A 21,834-nucleotide genomic window follows, 5' to 3' on the forward strand; every position below is an offset into this window, starting at 1 on the left:
TAAAAGATAGCCTGGCCTGAATTAGCCCTTCAAGATTGTCAGTGATCCAAATTGGAAATGAAAAACATTAACCAAAAAAAGACCGTATCACAAATTCCGACATTGATATTTTTTCCAGTAGGGATTTTCAGAACCAGAGCAGCTTTGGACGAGAAACTCATGAACACTGTGAGAATTTGTAAAAAACAGGGGATGGGGCGAGGGGGGCTGTAATTGACTTACGGTGCCATCCTCGAAAAGCCGAAAATTGATCTGCCTCTGAGCAGCTCTGTCCAAGACCTCCTTCACGGCGCAGCCACACTGGACCTTCACGGTGTCGAAGAACAAGTCGTGCTGCAGCTGATGCCCCGCACGCTTGAGACCTAGGCCGGAGATCACCACGGTGGCCAACAGTCACCGCTGGGCACATTTTGACTCGTGTCCCTCTAAAAGCAGTGCGCGTGTGCCAGTGTGTGCTTGGGAAAGAACTTCAGGGTGTCGTGCACATCTTTTCATTTCTCCTTTTAGGCCTGAAGCAATCTGTGTGCTTCCGTTTCCTCCCTCTTCTAACATGATCAGGTGTACTTTTAAAACATGGTCAATGGCACCTCCCATTTTTCACTTTTCAACCGTGTTACTGGGAGCTAATACAGATACCATAGCATTTTTTCCCATCAGACTGGGCATCCTTCTTGGCTTGGAGGCTTGGGGGGATACGGAAGAGTTCCTTAGACCCTATAGTAAACATTCTAACCCTCGCTCTCTCGTTGATGTGGAAATACAATCCCCCCGCCCTGGGGTTCCGACGTGAAGATTTAGCTGTGCGCACAGTATTATGATGCAGGGAGTTTTTCACTTTATGTAAGTGTGTGTTTTCAAACGGACGGAGGACTCACCTTCAGACAAAATGAGCGTGGCGTTGTGAACCCTCCGTGCAATGTGCTGCAGCCCCCAGGAACCATGGTAGATGGCGAACATGGCAGCCATATTTGCCAAAAGGGCCTACAGGGACAGAGAGGTGATTGGTGCGCTAACATGGAAAGCCAAGGCCAGGCGAGAGTATAGGGTTGCTTTCCTTCCCCAAAAGCTGGAGGCAAATTTCAATTTCTTTCTCCCCCAAGCTTCCTTGGGGGGGAGGACAACAGCCGACATACCTTCCCGTCACCAAACCCATTCTCCAAATGGCACCATTAATGAAGGCGGTCCACCTAGACCACCACCAAGTCACCCATGAAGGGGCAAGAGGACATGAACACGAAGAAGCAATATTCTACACTGGAAGACCGCCGAGCAATAACAGCCTCTGGAAAAGTAAAGAAAACTCAAGAGCCATATACTCAAGGAGCTTTTCAAGGCTGGATGAAACAAGGTATTTTCCAACACACAAGGATCCAGAGAGGATGGTGAAACCGTGAAACCCAGAACTCTGGGTCTCCCATGTTCTCCGCCTCTGACAGGGTACACTCTTACCACGTGTCTATCACCCTGTGTTTGTGGAAATCCGTGAGTAGGTTCTGCTACCATACAATTCTCCTGAGGATATAAGTGAAGCACCCTACACTGAATTCCTGGCCGCCAAGAGGCTAATTGGCAAAGGACTGCAGGATCAGTGGGACTGAAACCAGAGGGAGCTGGCAGTGGATCTGTGCGAAAGAAGAAAGTGGAACCGACTGGCTTATTCTCGGATGTCAGCAAGGTAACAATCTGAGGGCTCAGACCAAGCCTGAATGGGAAGTGTGTGCTCTCGTGTGACAGGAGGGGGCGATGGCCTGGCTTCTCGCCGAAATGAGAGCTTGGTCTCTGGTCAAGAGAAACCCCGGGGCGGCTTTTCAGGAGGCAGCCCCACGCTGGAACAAGGAGAGGACCCACCGGGATGGTACCGACAACAACAAAAAACCCTACCCCCTTCTCAAGAAGTCTGACTTGTGGTTTGCACGCTATTGCTTAACCCCTCACAATCCTCTGCCATCGAGTCCATTTGGACTGGGGGAAGGCAGAGGCTTTCGGAGGCTGCCACCTTTACAGAAGCGGATGGTCAACGCTTTTCTCCTGGGGAGCCACTTACGGCAGCAGGGAATGGGAGGCCTTTCAGTTAGCGGCCAAGCTTGTAACCAAGTGCGCCCCCTTGTGATGGCACCCAAACCGTGCCTCCACGCCCCCCACGGCCATTGGTCAAGCCCAGCTCACGGTGACCCCCCCGGGACAGAGCAGAGTTTGTCCCACAACCCTTCAAAGCAGACTGCCTCATCGTGCCCCCTCGGAGCAGCTGCTGGGTTTGAAGTGCCGGCGCTGCAGTCCAAAGCCCAACTTGGCCTAACCCACGGTGCCACCAGAGCTCCAGGGGCCGAGAAAAAGTGCAGCGAAACGAACCCATTGGGGAGGAGGCAGACATCAGAGGCCCCGCCCATTGCTGTGGGGAAGGCAAAGCCTGCGGCTGCTGGGAGAGCCAGTCTGCCGTCCTCAGAATCCCAGCTACCATCTGACGCGCCACCGCTCTCCTGGGTACAGGTAGTCCCCAGATGACGAGTGGGTTCCGTTTACAAACCTGTCTTTAAGATGACTTTATGTGTAAATTGGGACAGGTCTGCATGCTGCCTGTCTAACGTCAGTGTGTGGTGTGCCCTTTTTTTCCACCATGAAAGCATGTTAAAGGCACTTCCAAACACGCTACATCTGTAACATGTTGCAGTGATAACGGGTTGGCACAATGCCACGAGAGCTGTTGGTTCCGATGAGCCCTTGTGTGAACCCTGGGTTTTTAGGGGTTGGCTCATAGCTACGGTTCTCCATAAGTCAGGTGCTCGTTAACTAACCCAGGGATGCCGAGATAGGCAGAACCGGAAGCAGGGACGCAACCAGAACCGTGTCCACCAGTGTTCGCTACGGCACTGGGCACCGTAGACAACACAAGAATGGCGTCCATGCACATGAACAGACGAAAAGGTCACACGGGATCCCACTTACGTGAACCATCGAGACTAGACAATACCTAGAGACAAAAGTTCATTGGTGCTTTCCAGGGAGGGAGGGTCCCTGGTGCAGCACGCAGCTGCTAACCGACTGACCCACCCACTTCTCCACAGGTGGAGCCTCTGGCAGTCTGCCTCCAGAGAGCGCAGCATTGGGCACCTCGTGAGGCAGTCCTCGGTCCTACAGGGCTGCCGGAGTCAGAATCGACCAGACAGCACCTGGGTTTGGGAGTAGGAGGGGTGGTGGGAGAGGGTGCTCACTGAAGAAGGCCCGAGATTGTGGTTGGGTGATGGGTGATGATTAGCTTCTGTACGTGGTTTGTGGTGGCGGCCGTGTGCCACGGTGAATGTAACTAATGCCTGGCTTGTTCATGTCAATGTTAGCCAGGATGAACTGCTAACACCCAACAATCACTGCTGCGTCTGTCCTGACTCACAACAGGCAACCTACCGCGCTGCCCGTAGATTTCCAAGGTTGTCTATCTTAATAGCAGCAGACTGGCTCGGCTGTCTCCCGCAGAGCAGCTGATGGGTTTGAACCACACTGGGCCACCTGGACTCCTCTGACCATCAATTAACCCAGCAAGATGGTTATTAACTATATTCTGCTATAGCAATAGATATGATAACAATTTAAAAGTCCTCTATAGTTTATCCAAGCTTGGCTGTATGAGCTAACATTTTCCTATCTTTTAAATGGAAATAATTTGGGTAGCAGGAATGCTCTGGTGGTATGTACACCAACACTGAACACCACTGAAAGGCGTGGTCTTGGTTGAGCCAAGTTTGTGAGACTTGTCTATCCCGAGATCTCGCCATTTCTGGCAGGCACTCTGCTCCGCAGGTGGATACTGAATGAGTGAGTGGCTGGAGCAGCCACCTCCTCTGGGTTGTCAGGGCGCTCCCTGGCCAGGGCAGGTGTGTACGTGACTTACCTGGGCTGTGCAGATGTTGCTGGTGGCCTTGTCTCTCCGGATGTGCTGCTCCCTGGTTTGCAGAGCGAGGCGGTACACTTCTTTCCCAACGGCGTCTCTGGACCAAGAAGGAAGCTTCGAGTGACCACAAATCAACCTGCCTCCCAAGTGGACTCAGCAAGCTGGCTTAGGAGCAGGGTCATAGGGAAGCCGTTTCCCAGTCTTCCTCATCTAGATTGGCTGTGATTTCTACAGGCGTAGCTCGCCAGTCTTCCTTATTCAGAATCCAACCTTCATGTGCATATGAGGCCGTGGGTAAGACCAGGGCCTGGGTCAGGCGCACCTTCGTCCTCAAAGTAACACCCTCGCTTTTCAATGCTTCAAAGAGCTTGCGCAGCAGATTTACCCAATGTAATAAGTTGTTTGATAGCTGTGTGTTAAGTTAAAATTTGGGGCCCTGGAGATTATATCACCCAGGGCCACATGATCATATTCCTAGTCCAACCACCATGTAGAAACCACAGAATCAATCTGTAGTTTTGTGGGTTTTTTTTAATCTATAATGATGCATGTATCCCAATCACGGTCCTCTCCTCACTTCTGAATTCCCACCTTTACCAGTGATGGATGAATGAGCCTGCCACCAATCATGACCCTGTGATAGTCTCCTTTGCTTTCTACCACACATAGGGAACACCAAGGTCGTGAGTCAGCAGGCTCCACTGGTCTCTGTACTGTGTGTGTTCCAATGGTTTCCCTCATTCGGGAAGACTGTCTTTGATTTACCTTGGTCCTCTGTGAGGCTTAATAAAAGGGTCTTCATAGAATATGTTTGAATCTAGGGTCTTTCTTCCCCTAGCACAAGTGGAAGGCGCTCACAATACCATGTGACCGCAACAGCGGGCTCCAATCGTTGTGAAGAGGGTACTAGGCAACATGTCCCTTCATTGGACCTGGGGTTGCCGTGAATCAGAGCTGCCGTGGCTAGCAATAAACACTATGTTCTCCCTTCCCTTAATGAGCCCAGCATGGCCCAGTTAAATTCAGATTAAGACCAGTGATTCCATGATCGGGAGGAGGAACAGACAGCGTCCGCACCGTGATGCAAAGGGAGAAACACGAGATACGTTACCTTGTCACCCCCACCATTCTTCCAGGCATCATTCTCACCAGGTTGTCTCTGACAGCAAAGAAGGCTGCGTGGGGTCCCCCGTAGCCAAGGGGCACCCCAAATCTCTGTGAGTTTCCCAAGGCAATGTCTACCCCAAATTCTCCAGGAGGCCTCAAGATACACAGGGCTAGAAGGTCAGTAGCACAACAGGCCAGACTCTGGAAAGTGAAACGAGAGAGAAGTGGTGAAGGTCGATACCTTGCCTGAGAGTGGGCGCGTTGAAACAGCACCCCCAAAGGCTGACAGTCAGAATGGAGTTATAGTCTGTGCATTACAGCTTCCATTTTAAGCACTTGGCTTGCAGATGGTGGCTGTTTACGGTAGGATAGGTCCGTTTCGAGTCTCGACAGAAATGCCATCTCCACTGAGCTCCTTCTGACTGCAGTGTAGCAAGTTTTGTCCTAGGTTGAGTGTGTCTGAAAGTACGCTACGGCTCCCGTAACAGCACGCGGAGAGGAAGTCTTGACTTGGGACTGTCTCAGCATGCCCTTAATGGAAACTGGGGAACAAAGACGCCCTTGGGGTACAGTGGATCCGTGGATTGCACCCACCAGCTGCCCCTCATGAGAGAGATGAAGTATAAAGACATTCAGCCTTGGAAACTCCAAGGGCAGCGCTGCTCTGCCTTATGAAGCCCTTGTGAATTGGGATAGACTCGATGGCAGTGAGTTTGTTTGTTTGTTTGTTTGTATGTTTGGTGTGTGTGTGTTGGTGGGGCTTGAGGGGGGTGGCGGGGTGACTGTATACTCATATAGTAGAGATGGAATTACCCCTAACCAATGTGGTCAGAGGGCCCCAGAACCAATCCTGCAAACTTTTAAATGAATTCATTTGCATAGTTTAGTCATTTCATTGGGGGCTCTCACAGCTCTTAGATACTGTTAAGCTTTTAGAATCTGCAGTCATCACGGTCCTCCCTTTCCCCCTTGCGTGCTCCGGCCTGTAACAAGGATGGATTGATCGCCACCGGTCACGAGTTGGTGAGGAACTCCGTGCTTTCTATGTTCTGTGAGGAACCAGCTGATGGTGAATCCTTTGGCCTCGTGCTGATGGTCTGCCCTCATCTGGACCATCTGTCTTTGTCTAGTTTTCGTCCTGTCTCTATAAAATACATTTGGGCTTGGGGGTCTTTTCCCCCTTGGGACACCCATGAACTTCATCTACTCATTCAGCAGACATGTACTGTGCAGCTACCATGTGCTGGGAACCCACAAGCCAAACACATTTAGAAAAGACGGAGGAAGGAGACGGCGTTAGTACTTCATGTAACAACAGCCAGAATATGAAGCAGCAGCGAAGGGAAGTGCCGTACCCCACTCTGGTGGGCCTGCTGCACGAGCTCGGTGAAATCCTCCACTTTGCCCTCGGTGTCGGGGTACTGGAACAAGAAGCCGCTGACGTCCTTCCCACTGAAGTCCATCTCATGAGGGAGCTTCAGCTCAATGACAACTCCGGCGTATCTACAAAGACAGGAGACCAGCGGGAAACGGAACCATCTGGTTACTTTTCAGTGCTGCTGCATTAATTTGTGTGCTACCCCTCGACCTCCCCACCTCCAATTACCGCACCCCAGACCTGGATCCTTGGGGCAACAATGCTTCACACCAAGGTGTCTCCCAACAGCTTAGCCTGGCTTTCTTTTCAATCCTGACCACTTCCTGTCCCTCTTTCCTGTCAGAGCATGCTCCTCAGAGGACCCAGGCCTAAAAACCTGATAACCAGGGCCACCAAACACAATGCCACATACACCTGGAATCAGTCCTAAACTCAAGCCAAACCTACTAGCCTCTAGTTGACTTCAACTCATAGCTCCCTAAACCTTATTGGGAGGGAGCAGGTGGCCTCTACTTTCTCCCACAGAGCAGCCAGTGGGTTTGAACCCCTGGCCTTGCAGCTAGAAGCCCATTGTTTAACTCACAGAACCACCAGGGATCGGTTTTAGGTGAATGGAAATCTGACAATAAGATGAGGAGGAAGGCCTTGCTTAGGTTTCCAAAATCATCTCATTGCAACTATGCATCCGAAAACCCCAAGGAAGGGATGGTGGTGTGAAACAGGGGTGAGATGAGCCTGCCTTTACAAAAGGCAAATAAACGCTCCTCCAATGGGAGGGACGCTGCCTTGGTTTTGCTTGATAAAATCACTAGCACATCTCATGCGACTTTTCTCTGGTGCCTTTGAGTGCATGGTGCGAGCACTAGGTTTGCAGAGAACAGCCCCCCACCCCCCCAAAATCATTAATGATTGTACAAGGGCTCCATTATCTTATTTTTAAAAACTTCCTGAGGCCCTGTTGAAATTGCTTTCATAAAAAAAAAAAAAAAGAAATTGCTTTCAGACTTTTAATTACTGCTTCCGAAGCAGCAGCAGAGCCCAACACGATGCCTTATTATGAAACAATAGCAACCAAAGCCGAGTATTTCTGCCCCGTGTGGTTGGTTTCAAACAAAAATGTCTTGTCTCGCGGTGTCTCTAAGGGAAGGTCCTTCCTTGTTGATAGCCTTGGGCATTCCTTAGCATGCTTTGGCTTCTAGAGAATTCCTCACACGACTCTTCCCTCTGTGTGTCTATTCTTTCCCCTCAATTTGGACAAAAATTCTGCAATAGTAGGTCCCAGAAGGAAGCAGGAGAGAAGTGAGCTGAAAGTAAATTGCAGCCACTCCAATTCAACCAGGGTCAGCTCCAATCGGCGCAGATGTGACAAAGACAAACACATCCCCCCAGTGTTCAAAACCCAAATGGAATGAAGTACTTGGCCCGAGTCTGGATGACAGCGATCGTCTGTGGGTGGCAACGGGGGTCTACAAAAAACGTTCTCCTCTTGTTGTGTCTGAAAGAGAAAGTACAGTCAAGCTTGAGCACACGGGAGCCAGCGCCCCTCTCAGAACGCAGGGCAAAGGCGGCACTCAGGGGCACTGTGAAATACACTGAGTCGTGAATGGCGTGAATGGCATTCATGATCAAAACTCTGCTTACTTCAGTTCCTGGTAAGAACCTTCCTTAGCAACATCACCCTTAAAATGGCTGTAGATTTTAAAAATAAGTATTTTAAGAACAAGAAAGAGCAAGGTCGTAGCTAAGTGCAAATGAGAAGCAAGCATTCTACTCTTCCAAGAAAAACCAACCTACCACCCACCTGCCTGCTGATCCTACTGTGTTCTCTTGCCTGCTGGGAGCCATGAGACCCATGTGTTAAACACCATGCTGGGCATTTTCAGCAGAGCTTCCAAGCTAAAACGAACTAGGAAAAAGGGTCTAGAGGCCTTCTAAAATGAACCAGTGCACAACTATGGACACGGTCTGATTTACTTGCTTTGGGTTATGTCAGGGGGATTGACAATGGTTGGAGGGGGTATCCTGTCTGGTGCACTGGATTGACGAAGGTAGAATGTAAGCATCCCTTTTCTATGCATTTGGAAATGAAAAGTTTTGTGGGGCTTGCTTTACTGTGATATTCACTCTATTGGGGTGATCTGGGACTGAATCAGCAATATCTTCTGAGTCTGACTCACAGTGACCATGGATAGGGGCCCTGAAGCTATAGATCTTTCGGGGAACAAACTCATCTTCCTCCCACTGAACAATTGGTGTATTCGAACCGCTGCCCTTTGGGCTAACAGCCCCATGCGTAACCCACCACACCACTAGAGAGCCTTAGAAAACTCTTTGTGGGGGTGGGGGGGGAACCACCCTTAATCCTAATCCAAACACAACCCACTGCCCACCCACTGAGTTGATTTTAACTCAAAGAGGCTCTATATAGATCTCACTGCCACTGAGTCGCTGCTGACTCAGTGACCCTACAGAACAGGTAGAACTGACCCTGTGAGTTTCCAAAATGGTAACTGTTTATGGGAGTAGAAAGCCTTGTCTTTCTCCGGTGGCCCCATAGAGGGCCTGTATAAGCAAAATCAAAACCAAAACCTCTTTCTCCCATGCAGCGGCTGGTGGCCTCAAACTGCTGCCCTTGCAGTTCGCAGCCCAACACATAACCACACAGCCCCAGGGCACCTAGGGTCTAGACAGAGGCTGGAAATCTTTTCTGATATTTTTGTTACCAGCAGCCAACAAAATGCAGTCTCATATAATGGGTGTGGGTGCGTGGGTAGAAAGATAGACAGACAGACAGACCTTCACTGGGATGGCTGGAGGGCCTCCTCACTGAGGCAATCCCCATCCCAAGCTGGTCTCACCTGTGGCACAACTGCATGGCCTCAGCTGCCGCAGTCGCCTCATCCAGCAGGGATGCGTTGGCTGTGTCCATGCCCGTGATGTCGCACACCATGGTCTGGTAGTTGAGTAAGCTCTCCAGCCTGCCCTGAGACACCTCCGGCTGGTACGGGGTGTACTGGGTGACCCTGTGGGGAAAGCAGAGCCGGGGTCCCAGCTGTGACTCTGTGCACAGCGAACTCACCAAGCATGCGCCAACTCCTGCCTCTCTGGGGAGACGCAGTGAGCACCTCATAGGCGGTGGCTTTTGTCAGGAAGCTCAGAGTTAAGTCTGCGCTCTTTCAGTGCTGGCGAGTTCGAGTCAACACTCAGACTCATAGAAACCCAGTGGATAACAGAATAAAACAGCTTCGTCTTCAACAGGCCTCACAATAGGACATGTCCGTTGGGACACATGATGGATGCAGCTTGCTGAGGGTCTTGTTTCACTGGCGTGACACCCTTTCCCAGGGACTGGTCTCTCCTGACAACACATCCAAAGTACAGGAGACAAACCCTCACCGTCCTCATTTCGCATTTCTAAACATCCAAGCATTCTGACTGTAACTTCTCCATCACAGATTAGTTCATGGGAAAACAGCATGGGCTGGAGGGTACTTACTTTGGAACCCTCTGGCAGGGGCAGCACAAGGCTGAAAGGTTCAGGGTTGGAATCCACCCAGAGGCGGCTTAGAAGGAGGGCCTGAGGTTGTGCAGTCCCCGGGGGAACAGTTCTCTACACCAATCGGAATCAACTCAAAGACCACCAGAAAGGCTTCACCTTGCCTTTCCATTTTACAGTCTTCTTGTGGGTATACTTGTGTTATTTGGGGGGCGGGGCATCAGTCCATTTAGCCTCGCAGTGGCTTCATATGATAGACAACTGCCCTGTAGGGTTTGTTGACTTGCTTTAACTTTTTTTGTTTTTAGCAACAAAAACCTGTTTTATTCCACGCCCCCCCCCCCAAATACAGCAGTTTGCATGTTTTGCAAATATTGCTTCTGAGAAACATTTCTACTGAAGTCGCCTTCAGGTCTAACAGCATGTAAACATAGGTCTGTATCTACCATGCACCTGTGGCTCATCAAAGACCCACCTTGCATACACTCAACACTCAAAATGATTAGTCAAACCAGAACTGCCTATACCAAGGCAATTTTTGCAGGTGGATAGCTTTTCTCAAAAAAGACACAACTTGGGTAGTAGTGCACACGTTTCTAAATGGTAACAGTAATGCTTGCAAATAACAGTTTCCAGTCTCCAACTTGGACTTAATTTATCTTGACCTAGGAATTGGGGCTAAAGCCCTTGAACGCAGCTTTAAATTAGGGAAGTACAGAGGGCAGAACTTCTAGGGGCATCCTCCCTGCTTCCCTAAGGACAAAACTCAGAACGGCTAAAATGTCCCCCGCCCCTTACAGAACTTTTGCACTTAAGTACTTATTGCAAACCAGGTGGGGGTTCACATATCAGCTCTGCGGTTTTGCAGTCAACAACTTAAATAACCTATCAAACCGTTTCCCCACTCCTTGTTGTTTGCATTTTCCCATCTTCCTCTTATAAGACATTATCTTACCCTTCACCCAGATCCACACCCGCTGACTCTCTGCCTCCTGCTTCCTGTTCCTTCTTTGCCCTTCCCTCCCTTGGGAAGCTTCCAACTGTTTCTTTTGGTATGAAAACCTCTTCCTGCTAACAGTGGTCTCAGAGTATTTGTCCTTTGGTGACTGATTTACCTCACTCAGTATAATGGCCTCCGGGACCACCTGGGTCGTGATGTTTCACAGTCTCTATTACTCTTTAATGACACGTACTTATGCATCGGTCTATGTCCCAAAGTTTATCCATTCTTCCACCAGTATGGGCACTGAGGTCATTTCTGTCATCTTGCTATTGGGAATAGTGCTGGGATGGCGTCTATGTGTGCTATTGGAAGCTGGCTCTTACGGCCTGCTCGAGTTAATACACAGAAAGATCACCCCTTTGTCTTTCTTACACTCCAAGTTCCCCTCACTCAAGTTCACGAGAGAACAGCACCCAAGAATCTAACAACCCGACGCTCAAAACCTTCCGCGTTTTTTAGGCTTTTTAAATGTATTTAATCTTTGCTTGAGACTAACCAAGAGAAGTTCTGTGTTCCCCCAAATTAACAAAAGTCTATTGGAAGAGTCTCATTATCCAATTACTACAGGTCTATGGATGTTAGGCTTACTGGGTTACTCACTGGGCTGCTGACCACAAGGTCGCAGTTAGACCTTCACAGCCACTCTGCAGGAAAAGATGAGCCGTACGGTCCCCATAAAGATTTACAGTCTCTGAAACCCACGGGGGCAGTTTACTCTGTCGTGCGGGGTGGCTATGAGCGGTAACTGGCTCGGTGGCATGCGTTTTGATTGATTTTGGATGTCCATCCACTGCTATCAAAATTCAAATACGAAGAGGCACTGACTTGAACTGGTCAAGCATGGCGCTTTGCGAAGGAACCGATTTTGTTCCCTTCATGGACTTATCCCCCAGGTAGTTACAAAGGTGCAGGTTCGTGTGGCGCATAGGAAAATGGGACTGTCGGAGTCCATTCTTGTTCATAACCACCACGTGACACAGCAGAACTGCCCCCAGAAGGTTCTCCAGGCTTTCTGGGCAAGCCTACCACATCTTTCTCCCACTGACTCTGGTTGGTTTGAACCGACAACCCTTTGGTTAGCAGCTGAGCATTTCTGTCCTGCCGGGTGCCTTCTAGGGAGGGAATGAGATCGTCTCTAAAGCCATTTAATTTAATTTTTTTTTCCTAAAGCCATTTTAGAGAACTACATGTTTTAAGCGAAATGGAGTAAGGTGAGAGGGCCTCGGGGGAGCCGCAGGCTGATGACAGAACTGCCACCGTCTCATCTAACACCCTTCAACTCTGACCCCCAACAAAGGAGCTCAGGTCCGTGTACCTGTGTGTGGCTCCATCCTGTCCTCTGTCGGCGGTGCCTGCATCCCAAGCCAGTTTTAAATTGGTTCTGTTTTTGTTGGTCTTTTCTCGCCTGCCCCAGGTTCAGGATAACCTCTCAGGCTGTTCCCATGCACTTTTGTTTTGGGAAGGCTCTGGAATCAAGTGCACATTCCATGCCTTCTTAACTCGGGGGTGGAGTGAGGAGCCAGCCTGACCCCAAGCAGTGCAACTGTTAAGAATGTAAAATACCTTCCTATGACAATTACTGGAGTAGCAGCTGTGTGGATGTGTGTGTGTCTGTCTGTGTTTGCACACGCGCAGCTGAGTGAGTTTGGGCTTCCATCAATGCGTTGGAGCGGCTGGCTTAGCAGCTGTAAATCAGTTGGCCAGATTGTCAGTGGCTAGTGAACTGGAATGATTGGGCACACAATGGCCAGTGCAGGCGTGCAGCAAGGGATCGGAACTGAGACAGGGCTAGCCAAAAGGGGAGACAGCGGGCTATGAGACATGACTGACCTCAGGTCAGACAGAACTTTCCTACACAGCTGTGCCCTGGACAGGCCCAGCACCACCCCTGCCACACGCTCACAGGGCCTGTCCAACACAAAGCCTGTCCTTCACCCAGAATCACGGCTTGATCTGTACACACGCACAAGGCAGGCCCTCTGAAAAGTAGGAAGAAAATTCGGTATCTTTATAATGATGACAGAGAATATAGGACAGGGTAAGAGAGACCAAAGATTTCGTTACAGCACTAAATATAATATTGAAAAGTCACACACACACACACACACACACACACACACACACACACGGGACAGACAACATAAACGTGGGTGAAGGGAGACAGCAGTCGGAGGAGGATATGAAAATAATCGTTTCTCAAGGGGTCATGAGGGTTGGGGGGTGTGAGTGTGAAGAGGAGCTGATATCACGGGCTCAGAAAGTAAATGTTTAGAAAATGATGGCAAAATATGCTCGATACAATTGATGTCTGCAATGTCATGAGCTGTGAGAACCTCCAATGAATGATATTTTTTAAATTGAGTAACTGATGTAACTGATTAAGTGACCACTTGTGGGAGAAATTATCTCAGAACTAGACCACATGGATAATATATTAGGTATTCATTTAAAATGATGTTTAAAGAAAATAGTTCCAGGCATGGAAAATACCCCTGATATTATTCATTTTAAAAGTAGGGTGTCAGCTGCTTACGTGCGACCCCAAGGCCGCAGGAGATTTGGTCCCCTGGCTTGGCGGTTTCATGAGACTTTCCTGTTCATAAGGTGCTTGGTGCCTCTGCTCTACTTCCTAGTTGGCTGCGGAGTGCCTGGGGTCTCCCAAGCTTGCGAGTGACCGTTCAAGGCACTGGAATTGGTCTCTCTTGACCGGGAGCGACAGAGGGAGGAGGAGACTCGAGAACAGAGGGAGGGTATGCGATGGGTGGCTTGTCCAGTTGCCTCCTTTGTCACCAGCCAGACAGAAGGACTGGATGGTGCTAACATCACTGAACATTGTGATCAAGGATTCTACAGGGGACTTCTGACCAAAAGGGGGGAGAAATCAGAACAGAATCAAAAATCTTCATGGACTCGGAACTTTCTGCAGCCATAGAAGGTGGATGAACCCCTGGAACTACAAGGAGGCTTCAAGAGTTTGTGGGAAGAGTTGTGGAATTTAAAAATTAATGGAATTCTTCCACACATTTTTGAAGTCCTCTCCTTAAACCAAGAATACTTCTTCCTACCATCACTTACAAGCTTAACTAGTGGAATTATCTGCCTTGAGCAGTGTGTTTGCTAGGGATTCTGCCAAGGAGACACTCCTGCCTGGGGGGGACGTCAGACCTGACACCTCCCTGAGGTCATAAGTCTTTGTACTGAGAAGGTGTCCTAGTGAGGAGGCCACAGCCGTGCACAACAGACTGCGCTTGTGGCCTCCTCACTGACATCAGAAATCTCTGGCTTTGGAAATTACACTTTGGGGAATCAGGCACAGATGTTCTGCAGGAACTGAGGTTTCAGGGCAACCACAAGAAGCTGTTGACTATGAGCAAGCAAACAAAACAGTCAAGTTCATTAGGTCTCAGGCCAGTCTCGGGATGTTGACTATCGAGAGAGCCGGGCCAAGCTTTTAATCACTAACCATCCGACAGAGCGCTCTGAGAAGGACCTATTCGCATCCAGCCAGCCTGCTTGTGGGCAACGTGGTGAGTTATGAAAATTCCCCCAGAAACCGCACTCAGTAAAATAGGCTGGGCTAACTGCACTGGGTAAGGGGGATTTTCCACACTACACTAACTAAAATAAGTTACACTGTGTCTATTCCAGAGCGCATGAACATTTCTTCCAAGATCCTATCATTGGGCTGTGGCTCTCTTCTGGAATTGGGAGGAGGTGGTGGTAGGAGCTTAGCAGCAGAATGCTCATGGAATTCTCTCATTTTCATCCTCATGCCTCATATCAAGCTGGGAAAAGGCTGCCGTTGGGACACTGCCCCTGAAGCCGTCAACGGGCAAGCCTCTGGCACCGAGGAGGACCTCATCACCCCACATCTTGGGCTTGATGTAAATTGTCTTTTGAGAGTCCAACTGTTTGAATTCTCTCCAGCTATGGTTTCCATTTATTTTCATCTCACGTTGCCGGAAACGTGTCGGTTCCGTTTCTATGGAAACCATTCAAAGAGTGATAATGTGAAGTCTGCCCACCCAACATGTGCAGATCCCTCTCTACCAGCACGCCCACCCCCCACGGCCAGATCGGAGCGACCGCCATGGCAGGACGGAAAGGGACATTGAAAAGGCAGCCCGCGCAGGGGCTGAGAAGCAGCGAGCCCCCTCCCCTGGCTCTCCCTGGGCTCCGTGAGTGAATGCGACAGCGCACTTGCTCACAGGCGGGAGGCAATATGGAGAGCGCTCTGTACGCCACCAAGATCCAGGCGGCCGGCCAGGGCTCAGACGACTGGGCTGCGGCGGCTGGTTCATGGGCGTTTGAAGCTCATTTTTCAGGGGGAGGGGAATCTGGCCCTTTGCTTTTGAAATCCAACTTGGAGTTTAGCGTTCCGATTCGGAGCAACACCACCGTGGGAGAGAAGCCACAGTTCACACTCAGGAAGCAGAAATCACTCACGCTTGGACAATTACGCTCACCTCGTCTTTTGCTAACTAACTTTAAAAAAAAAAAAGTTATGCCACCTCACGGGGCTTTGAAAACGTTCCGCCGCCAGGAAGGCACAACTGTCGCTCTGGAGAGCATTCTGTTGTCGGGTCACCGAAGGACATGTGGTGCACAATCCCACCTACACGAAAAGCCACTCTTGGGTACTGTTAATCCACCCAGCAACTCCTCGGGGGAAAGGGCTGGCAACCTGCTGCGCCAAGACTGCAGTTCAAAGAGCGTGGACAGCCCTGCCCTGTCATGTCCGGTCCCCTGGAGCGGAAAGTCAACTCATGGCCCCCGACAGCCCCCACTGACATGAAACAGACAAAGACAGGGAGACCAAAATGTACCAGTGTTTCCCAGGAATGTGGTGGCGGGGGCAGTCACTGCTTAGGGAACCCACTGTTCTGTTAGAGGGGTGCTAGCTGCCCAGCAGATGGACAGAATGTCACTGGACCGTGCGTGTCAAACACGCTGAATGGCAATGTGCTCTCGCCGGCACGTCCTTTATCATGACAAAACAACAAAGGAGCAGAGCATAGTGAAACTAAAGTTCTGTACAAGGATGGAATGCAACTGTGACCATTTACTTGCCATGGCCCTTCTGCCAGTCTCTGTAACTCCCTCCCCCCATGACTGGGTGGGGCCATAGCAGGTTGTGTGGAATGTTCACCTGGGGAGTGGCCAGTTTTCCCACCCCACTGAGCTTTCATGAACCATCTCAGAAGCAGAAACAGAGGGCCTCACTACCATGAGGAAGAAGGCTCCATCGTGGAGCCAGGACCTAGAGATCCCTGCGCATTGAATCTGTCTCCCAGGAGACAGAATTGTGGCACTGGAGGAGTGGCAGAGGGATGGCAGCAGCGGTACCCAAGACCAAAACTCAAGACAGCACGGTGAGCTGCTCAGCAATGGAGCCAACAAAACGGTGTCTTTGGGGAGGAAGGTCACCTGTGGAGTGGGGGACCTCCAGGCACTTAATTGGAGGAGCTAGGTTTGCTGACCCATTGAGCTGATGCTGAGTGCCTTTGAGTTCTTGTTGACAGAGGAAAAGGTGCTCATGTCTGAGTGGCATGCCTGTAGACCGGTTGAAAAAGGTTGTCCTAGCTGAAGAACTATATCCTAAACATCTCTGATCCTGACTTTTAACCTGTTTACTTCCCTAATATACCCCATAATCATGAGTATGGTGGGTGATTTGTGTGACCATTGAGATGAATAGTTGAGCCCACCAGAGAAACAAGTGAGCCCTATAGGTGGGACGATTGGTAAAGACTGGACAGTAGAAGCATGTTTGACCTCCAACTCCCATGAATTGACCTTGGACCAATGTTAACCTGGATTCTACTTCACCCTTGTAAAGTCAAAGGGAATCCGATGTGCCTCCCACACCGCACTTAGAAGGCCAGGAGACCTGGTTCTTTAATGGCACTGACAACATTTAAGATCAAGTTCGCACCAGCCATGACTGTACCTGAACTATGGGAAAACAAACAAAAGACAATGCTCAGCATGTTTCTAAGGCTCATTGCTTTGGGCACTGTAAAAATCTCATGGAGGAAAACTAGAGTCGTTGGTTGGGGCATACTGATCTCCTTTAATTTCCTAAGGGAAATTGGGAATCAAGACCAACAGCCTATTCTTATGAGGTAGACGTCAGACATGATTCTTCTCTACAGCTTTTTAAAAAATGAATCCTGACAGCCACTGGGTTTGTTAATTCATTGCATTGCCCACCCAGAACTGACACACCATCCTCACAGTTATGAGGTAAATTACAGAAGTAGCTGGTTACAAAACAGGATCAGGCAATGCAGGATACAGTTCTTCGGTCAGGACAGCTTCTTCTCAGCCATGCCCACAGGCAGACCTCTCCTTGGTCTTCAGCCATGGTCTCTTGAGCCAACTTTGTCTCTAGCCTTCTCAGACACGTGTTATACAAAGCGTGTATATAAATTATAAATTAGGGTGGCTCTATATAAATTAGGGTAGGCTCTAAATCTAATCACTTCTGGTTTCTAAAAGGCAAAAAAGAGGTGAGGAGACACACGGAGAGAAGATGAAGACAGATGTCTTCACAAGTACTGCTGGCAGCTGAATTTGCCCTGAAGGTGCAGGAGGTGAGTTCTTCAGCTCCCAACCAATGAGATTTTGTTTGGGGCCACCAGCCTCTCCACTGGAGAACTGTGAGTGCGGCAGTCTGTTTCCATAAAAGTCCACTACCTGGGCAATCCTAGAGGCTTGCTATATGTCAGGATAGATTCAAGGCAACTGAAGGAGAAGTGAAACTAAACAGGGAAAGGACCTCCCCGCCCCAAGAGCCACACCTGAACTTGGGCTTTTAGCCTTCTGTTGTGTGAGCAAATAAAATTCAATTCTTTAAAGCCAAGAAACAAAAGAAATATATTACCATCCCGGATTCTCCAGTAAGTTCCGCACAATTGTCTGTGGCACCGAGCAGTTGTAATAGCCCATGCCGATGTATGACCGCCAGATCTGGTTTTTGCTGGAAATGGCATGCAGAGTTGCCAGGATTTCATTTTCACCTGAGTGTGAGAAGGAGAGAGGTGTTACAGAGGGAAACCATCTCATCTCAAAAGGAAGCCTGCAGGACAGTGCTCAGACCCTCCGCTTCATCTGACTATTTCTGTGAGGAGGTTCCAACCAACACTAATAATAATCCGGAGTTCCAGAAATACACTCGCGTTTTCCTCAAAGCTGGTTCCACGTAATTTTTCTGACTTATTTTTTTTCCCTCACCCTTTGTTTGCCAGAATTGGCCAATTTTCACACCTGCCTGGCTCCAAGTTTCTTTGCTACTTCTTTTCCAGGGGCTCCATTCTAATTCTAAGTAATTACCTTGTCTAAGTAAAACACACGTCTCCCTTTTTACGCTGCTTTATAGACAGCTCATGTTCTGGAAGCAGGGAAGGCTGAGTCAGGAGTCTCAGTGACAGGACAGTTAATAAATAACTTGCAATTCTCCAAGGCCTGACCTAACAAACACATTGCAATCACTGACAATCAGATAAGCTTAGCCTGGGATGCAGCCTCATTATCCTTGTGCGTGTAGCTGGCTTCCTAGAAGTGGAAGCTGGGGAAGAGCTGGCTTGCACTTTGCTGCTCAGGCTCTTGCACCTGGCTCATGGACCGCCAGTTCTTTGGACTTGAGCCAACTGCTGCCGTATTGCCTGCCGATCCCAGGAGTCAGAGGTCTGCCACCGGCCTTGCTTCTCTTGGATTCATTTGACCGCAGCCACAGGCCTGGCCTGCTGACCTTGGATTCAACTGCCAGTCTAGTCTTCCTGTTGGCCTTGGGCTCCTCTGCCCTGGAAGCTTTGTGAGCAAAGGAAAGCCTCCAGCTTATCATCTGACCCAGAGACTTAGAACCTGCCTGGACTTGAACTCGACCACGTCTACGCCTGCGTGAACCATTTTGATATAAATGGTAGTACACACACAAGAATCACCGGTTTGCATTCTCTAGAGAGCCCAGACTGCAAGCTGGGTAGAAAGCTAGGTCCTCCTCTTCTTTTTTAGCGTCATCTTATTTTAAGCCTGTTTGTTAGGGGCCGTGAAGTCCACCTGCAACACTTGGTGGCCCCGTGCACAACAGAACAAAATGCTACCACGGCCGCTCTTCTCTTAAGCCTAACTGATGCATGGAGTCAATTCTGACTCATAGCAACCCTACAGGACAGACTAGAACTGCCCCCATAGGGTTTACAAGGCTATCGATCTTCATTGAAACAAACTGCCTCATCCTGCTCTCACGGAGCAGCTGGTGGGTTTGAACTGCTGGCCATTCCCTTGGCAATGGAGTGTTGTCACCACTGTTCTACCAGGGCGCCTTCTTTGAACCCTACTGAACTCCATAAAAATGTCGTTCCCATTGATCTGTTCTTATCCTCAATGAACACACTACACTTTCCCCTTTTCACCCCCCACACGCACTCCACGCGATTTTATAGAAAATGAGTGCATAAGGCTTGTGTCATTTTCCCGTACCAGGTGAGACCTGTCCCTGGAAAGGGGGCATCATGCTGGGTAAAGTATAGGGGCAGCAAAACCAGAAAACCCTCAGTAAGTTGGAATGACACAGTGGCTACAATGGGCTCAAACTTGAAGACAATTGTGAGTCTGGCAAAGGACTAGGCAGTGTTCCACTGTGTTGTACATAGATAGGGTCCCTGTGAGTCAGAACCAACAACAAGGTTAAGGAGAAAGAGAACTGGGGCTACGTATAAGCCAGGCTGATTGGTAATTAACCTGCTCATTGGGAACGGGTGTTAAGAAATAAGTGATCCTTCTAGCCCCAATCTAAGAACAATTTCATTTGGTGACACAGCCCTTGCTCGATGCTTGCTCCCATGAAGAGATCACTGAAAATGTGGGTGCTGTAGCAAAATGTGGTAAAGAAAACAGACGGTGCTCAGCTATCAAAAAGAATAGACCCTAGGGTCTTAAAGCAAGGTGACCGTACGTCCCGCTTTTGGCTGGATAGTCCCAATTCTTAACAATTTTCCCATGTCCCGCGGCATTTGAAAAAAGTCCTGATTTTCTGAAAGAATGCATGACAAGCTAGGGTATATGGTTTTCGGCTGCCATGTGGCTATTTCGCCAGGTTATGAGTTTTATCAATGGTGTCCCGCTGGTGTCCCGCTTACCAATGTTAAAATCTGGTCACCTTATCTTAAAGGCTTTGTCTTCAAACAAACAGCCATCTAAGTCCATATGGAAGAAGCACACCAGCCTGTGTGATCCAAGGATTATAAAGAATAAAATCCAAATCCAAAGGAGGAAGGAGCATAAATTGTGAACACTCGGTTCACAGAAGGCTGTAGATGACCACGGAAGTTCAAAACCCTGCATGGATTAAGCCTCTGGTGAATTCTTTCTGAATTGTAATTGAGGAATGTGAATAATCTTCCTATCAGACAGAGCCACCAACAGTGTGGTGGCTTGTGTGTTGCTGTGATGCGGGAAGCTAGGTCACTGGTATTTCAAATGTCAGCAGGGTCACCCAGAGGGAAGAGGCTTCAGTGGAGCTTTCAGACTAAGCAAGACAACAAAGAAAGACTCAGCTCCCGTCTTCGAAGGAAGAACCACTGAAAACCTTATGGGGGAGGACGAGCCCCATCAGGTCTGAGGGCACTCGAAATGGGACTGAAGAGGAGCTGACTTCTTGGAGGAGACCCACCATGATGATGTGAGTCCGGTAAAGCCCCGTGGGAGTGGAGTCTTTGGGATCTTCATTTGCTGATTCAAGGTACAAACCGCTGCAAAAATCTTCTAATGATCAGAACTTGGAAGGAGCAAAGGATGAATTTAGGAAAATGGAAGGTGGTCAAAAATGAAGTAGAAAAAAAAAGAGAAAAAAAATGAAGTAGAATGTATGAAGATCATCACCCTAGGGCATTAGTGAGCTGAAATGGACTGAACATTTTACAAGTTACTGTGCCTGGGAATACAAGAGGAAGGGGTGGGAATCATTGTCAAAGAGGACACTGCAAAGTCCATCATGAAGTACAAGGCTGTTTGTGATAAGACAGTATCTATCTGCCTTCAAAGAAATCCAGTCAACTATTATTCAAATGAATGCACCAACCTCAAAGTTCATGATGAATAAATTCAAGAATCCTACCAAGACTTCAGTCAGAAATTGATTAAACATACAATGATAAGTAGTGGTGACTGGAATATAAGAGTTGGAAACAAATTGGAAGGAGTAGTTGTTGGGAAATATGAACGTGGTGATAGAAATGAAGCTGGAAATCACATGATAAAATTTTGAAAAATCAACTATTTGTTCATAGGAAATACCTTTTCTCCCACAAAACAAAAGGTGACTATACATGTGGACTTCCCAGATGGAATACACAGAAATCAAATTGACCACATGTCTGAGGATGTGATGGAAAGATTCAATGTCAGCAGCTGAAACCAGATGAAGGGTTAACTGTGAAACGGATAATTAATTGTTCATATGTTTGTGCAGGATAAAGCTGAAGAAAACAAAAACATGTCCATAAGAGTCAAAATATGACCCTGCATCTATGCCACCTGAAATTTGAAAATATCTCCAGAAGAGATTTGATGCTTTGAACACTGATGACAGAAGACCTGATGAGCCGTGGAAGGACATCAAGACCATAATTCATGAAGAAAGCATTAAAAAGACAGGGAAAAAAGGAAAAAGATCAACATGGATAGCAGAAGAGACTCTGACACTTGCTTTTAATTGTTGGGTAGCTAAAACAAATGGAAGAGGGGAGGGAGAAAGGGGGAAAAAAGAGATGATGGCATTGGGAGAGCAGGGCACTAATCCACCCAGGGGCGGGGGGGGGGTTAGTTTATGTCTCCACAGAAATGGGAATCTGAGTGCAGACCCACCGCAGTGCACCAAACCTTGAGGGCAACGTAACCACATGGAACAACTCAAACAGAGTTCTATAGGGCCAGCCCCCATCCCCAATCAGAGCCAAACTGAC

At 48.8% G+C, this 21,834-nt stretch overlaps 1 protein-coding gene across 1 annotated transcript in view; it reads right to left on the reverse strand.

Moving 5' to 3' along the window:
- The window catches only part of GLDC (glycine decarboxylase), an 80,556-nt gene that overhangs the window by 43,486 nt on the left and 15,236 nt on the right, over window positions 1-21,834 (reverse strand). The window contains exons 3-10 of the mRNA XM_075558915.1: window positions 17,754-17,889; window positions 9,227-9,391; window positions 7,786-7,863; window positions 6,346-6,493; window positions 4,995-5,191; window positions 3,884-3,980; window positions 876-981; window positions 223-362 (exon numbers count right to left, since the gene is read on the reverse strand). Coding sequence (XP_075415030.1) covers window positions 223-362; window positions 876-981; window positions 3,884-3,980; window positions 4,995-5,191; window positions 6,346-6,493; window positions 7,786-7,863; window positions 9,227-9,391; window positions 17,754-17,889 — 1,067 coding nt within the window. The remainder of the gene's footprint in view (window positions 1-222; window positions 363-875; window positions 982-3,883; window positions 3,981-4,994; window positions 5,192-6,345; window positions 6,494-7,785; window positions 7,864-9,226; window positions 9,392-17,753; window positions 17,890-21,834) is intronic.

The sequence above is a fragment of the Tenrec ecaudatus genome, chromosome 10 (genome assembly GCF_050624435.1).
Source record: "Tenrec ecaudatus isolate mTenEca1 chromosome 10, mTenEca1.hap1, whole genome shotgun sequence".
NCBI lineage: Eukaryota > Metazoa > Chordata > Mammalia > Afrosoricida > Tenrecidae > Tenrec > Tenrec ecaudatus.